Below are 4,869 nucleotides of genomic sequence, written 5' to 3'. Positions count from 1 at the left end.
TGGGAGGCCCTAAGTAAGCATATAGGCAATCTCTTCACAACTGTATGACATGTAAGTCTGTCATTTTGTAAGCTGGCCTCGACTTACTTATTCTTCCTACTTTCCCATCCTTCATTTCTTCAACCAACTTTTATTCTGCTCATGTTTAATATCTTAATATTTTCAAATATTCATTGATGTGGTTTAGCAGTACTATTCTCTAGGATTCTCAACCCCCTTTTTCTTGGCATACATAAAGGCATGGCTCAAACACCACCTTTTTTTTACTTTTCAAGTTGTCTGTAGTTTCTATAGTCAGAATTATTTGCCCTATCTATTCATCTTTGCTTTTTAAGCACCTAACATATTGCTTGATATACAGTAATAAGTTATAAGATTTAAGAGTATTTCATAATCCAAATAATTCTAGAACTGTGTTCTAAATCAGTTGACTTAGTTCACTTATAAAAATTAAGAGTTAAAAGGTATGTATAGATGTTTTGAAATTGTTCATCTGTGGAATCTAAATAACTTTGTCAAATGTACTTATTCATTTAGTTAGCATTAACATTGCGTGACTGATTTGTGTTTGATGTATATGCTTTGATGTTGGCTGGTAACAAAAACTTAATGAATTTTATCCTAAAGTTATTATTTGTTTACACAGAGATGCAACCACATGGGTGCAGCAGGAGAAGTACTGTTGGAAAGAAAAGGTTGTGCAGGAGTGGTAACACTAAACAGACCAAAGTTCCTAAATGCGCTGACTCTTAATATGATTCAGCAGATTTATCCACAGCTAAAGGTTTGTAATTTTCTTAAAGCAATTATGTGGATTCTTTAAAAGCATATCTTAATAGTACATTTCTGTCATTCTCTCCCATTGAGTCATTGGGTGCTCTCGGGTCAGTGATTAAGCCCCATCGATTCTTGAGTCTTCAGTGGTTTCCCTGTGTGGCTATCCTCAACACCCCTAGTGACTGAGCTCATTGCATGAGACAGCCCCTTCCACTTTTACACAGCTCTGAGTTTCATTGTGTGCTCTGCCATCCTTTCTCTGACCTTTTAACCAGTGTTACTGGTTCTTCCTCTTGGGGTATGAGTGTACAAATCTAATCGGCTTCTACATGACAGCTTTTTGGTTTGAAGACAACTATTTTTTAACTGCTTGGCCAGCCGTTTCTTAGAGAAGGTCATAAGCTTTTCTGTTCTAAGTGAAGTGCAGTGGTAAAGCATAACTTAAAGTCAGGCTGCTTGCGTTTGAAACTTGGATTTCTATTTACCAAGTATGTAGATTGGGAATGCTAATCTCTTTGTGTCTTACTTCCCTCAGCTGTGAAATGGAGATAATAATATTTCATAGGATTGTTGTGAAGATGAAGTGAAACAGTGTACCTAATACTGTCAGCCACGTAGGTGTTAATCAAATATTAGTTTTCCCCTGGTCATCTGTTCCTTAATTCTTCATTTGATGAGTCTCTTTCCCATTCTACTTTGTCTGTTTGGAACACCTTATAATATGTCCTTAAATGTGATACAGAGCAATAAGCCAAGTGTTCCAGATTAGAGTTGGACCACAGCGAAAGAAGGTAGAAACTCCCATGTTAGAATGCCGTATTTCTATTAACGTAGCCAAGTATTACATTAACCTTTTGGATGGCCACCCTGTGCAGCTACATTTCTTCCTGTGCATTTATACTTTTATTCTCAAGTATAGAACTTATAGAGCGTCTGTTAATTTTTCTGTCTCTAGTTTACTAATTTTTTACTTGGTCCATTGCTCTAGTCTTTTGAATTTGCATTGCCTCTTGAGTCTTTCACCCTACTTAATTATTAACTGTCCTTATCAACCCCAAATCAATTCCAGGTTTGAGCTATATAAGTGTTTTTACTCTGTTACTTACAAATTTGTCAGTAGGACAGTATATCACCACAGTAGAAAAGTTATTGCTCTGTTTATCAACAATCTTTGGATTGATTTGTTTACCAGGTTCATAAGCTTATGTAACATGTAGTATTATTAAGCCCATATTTTTTGACGTTGGCCTAAAAGTTGTCATGGCAGAGGTTTCAGATGCCATAATGAAATTTGAATCACATAATGTATTCATCTTGAAACTTTGTAGAAATAGCCTCCAATTAATGTCAGAAAAGAAAATGAAGTTGGGATCCATTCTTCTGGATATGCTTTATAAAGCTTATGCTTATACTACATCTGTCTATACACATATATATGTGTATATGCACATTTGGATATATCTTTAATGAGTTTGTATTGATAATATACCATTTTCTTTTTAGAAGTGGGAACAAGATCCTGAAACTTTCCTGATCATTATAAAGGGAGCTGNGACTCTGATTTTGAAAGAAGTTCTGTGGATAACATGCTACAGAGAGATCATTCATGAAAGGAAGAGTCATTCGATGTGGCAAGCTTCACTGTTGTCTTATTTTAAGAAATTGCCACAGCTACCCCAACCTTTAGCAACCACCATCCTGATCAGTCAGTGGCCATCAACACTGAGGCAAGACCCTCTACCAGCAAAAGGATAACCACTTGCTGAAGGCTGAGTTGATGGGTAGCAATTTTTTTAGCAATAAAGTCTTTTTAAATTAAGGTATAAACTTTTTTTAGATATAATGCTTTGCACACTTAATAGAGTACAGTATAGTGTACATATATATAACTTTTATGTGCACCAGGAAACCAAAAAATTTGCACATTGTGGTAGTATGGAATCGAACCTGCAATATCTCCAAGGTATATGCCTGTACTTGTCTGTAATGTTTGTATAACATGAAAACTTTTTTTCTGTATTATTTTAAAATTTAAAATGATGTAGGTATCTGAAAAATTTAGATTTTTTTTTTTAGTCTATCTGTCTTCCTGTATGAGTTAGGGTTTAATGAGGGAAGTAGAATCACTATGAGTATTGAAGTGAAGCAGAATATGCCACTCCAAAATGTGCATCTTTAGCATGTGGATTATTTTGAGCTGTTCTACTCCCATTTCCAAAGTTCACTTAAATTTCTCCTTTGACCAACTAACTCATAACCTTTCTGAGAAGGGAATTCCAGGAAATACAGTTTCCACGTTCCCAGGTGTTTACAGTAGGAAACGACCACAGCTCACCTTTTGGCCCTGGCTGGCTCTTTGCTGTGCTTTTGTTCTCAGCACACTACTTACTTGTAGGCTTCATTTTGGCTGTAATTTATGGCACTACCTAGGCTGGCATTGCACCTGTCCCTGTGGGGGATGGGGAGCATCCAATTTGGTCCTACAGACCTGGAATGGATTTGAGTCATATTGAGATACATAATATTTCTGCGTCGTGCAAATGTTTCCTGTATTTATCTAATCATAAAAAAGTAATGACTGATTCTACCCATGTGTAGAGATGTCCACTAACTGAGCTAGAATTTATCTGTTAACTTCTATAAAATGAGAAACTTTCATAATATTTTAGCTGTTCATTTTAACAGGGACCAGAAACATTACCCAGAACTGATGAGTGGTGTTCACTTTTAACCTAATTTTCTTAGCAGTGTTAATCCTTTCTCCAAGTCATTTAAAGGTTATATTTTGCTGCACTTACTTTAAACCTAATCAACATTCCAAAACTATATTTCTGAAAAATTGTATAATGACCAAGGTCGGTAGATTGTATATTTCTAAAAACAACATGAAAATTATTATAAAATTCTGTGAAAGATCACTGCAGAAAATTTAGAAATAAAGCATAATACAATGGAGAAAATTAAAATAACCAATAATCCTAACCAAGTCTAATCAGTAAACATTTTGGTATATTTCTCATTTTTATCTTGTGTATATTAGCTATTTTTGACCCTTCTTTTTCAATTAGCATATTATGAAATTTTTATATATACTGTTAAATATTCAAACATGTTTACCAATAACTGTATGTGTATCATAAATTAAATCATAAGTATTGTAAATTAAGTGTTGTGTATTTTTGATATTATAAATAACTACGGCAAACATCCTGTTTTTGCTTTTCTTTGAGACACTCGAGTAAACCAAATATACATTATGCTTATGGTAGAAAATTTGAAAAGTATAAAAAGGTGACCCCCAAATCATTGTTTGTAATTTGATGTACATGTAGCTATTCTTTTTTCCTGTGTGTATATTTTAACACATAGTATACTGTAATATAAATATTTCACTAGATTTCTGCTTATTTCTTGAGTATGAATTTCTAAAGTAGAATTATTTCTTCAATGTAAGAACATTTAAAAGACATCGTACACATTGCCAAGTTGCTTTCTATTTACACTTTCCCCTGTAAATGCTTTTATTTTTAAAGGCTATTCATTATGTGTCTGCAGCAGTTATATTTGTTGACATAAATTCTATCTCCTTGCATCCTGGATAATATCTGTATTTAGATCTATTCTCCTTTAGCTGGTCAGTAAACTTGGCTCATATATATATTCAACATTACAGAAAATGAGACAGCAGTTGGAAGCCTGGGTTCTTTTGTGATTTTTGTATATAGTTTTATTTTGCCACACATTTTTCTTTAGTATCAATAAAGTAAGAAAATGAAAAACATATTTTTCTAAGTCATATAGCTTAGTATCTTTTAAACTAATATAGCACTTTAAAACAATTATTTAAAATACTGTTTTGAATAGGTAGTAAAAACATATGGTACAAAATTCAAACAGTTCAAAGGGGCCATACAGTCTTCCCATTCCTGTCTCTCAGATGCTCAATTCTCTTTCCTGGAAGCAACCATTTTAGTAATGTCTTGTGTATCCATCTAGAGATAACGTTCTTTATACAAAGTTGTATGTGTACATGTACACAGTGGGTGGGGAGCATAGTAAACACACTGTACTTGAGATTGTCCATAACATGTA

At 33.9% G+C, this 4,869-nt stretch overlaps 1 protein-coding gene across 1 annotated transcript in view; it reads left to right on the top strand.

The window, feature by feature from the left end:
• Window positions 1–4,869, top strand: part of HIBCH (3-hydroxyisobutyryl-CoA hydrolase) — a 103,414-nt gene that overhangs the window by 15,340 nt on the left and 83,205 nt on the right. The window contains exons 3-4 of the mRNA XM_019626482.1: window positions 647–784; window positions 2,281–2,482. Of these exons, the coding sequence (XP_019482027.1) occupies window positions 647–784; window positions 2,281–2,482 (340 nt within the window). The remainder of the gene's footprint in view (window positions 1–646; window positions 785–2,280; window positions 2,483–4,869) is intronic.

The sequence above is a fragment of the Hipposideros armiger genome, unplaced genomic scaffold (assembly GCF_001890085.2).
Source record: "Hipposideros armiger isolate ML-2016 unplaced genomic scaffold, ASM189008v1 scaffold_680, whole genome shotgun sequence".
Lineage (NCBI taxonomy): Eukaryota > Metazoa > Chordata > Mammalia > Chiroptera > Hipposideridae > Hipposideros > Hipposideros armiger.
Note: the sequence above shows the minus strand (reverse complement) of the source record. Positions and strands in the feature narration are given on the sequence as shown.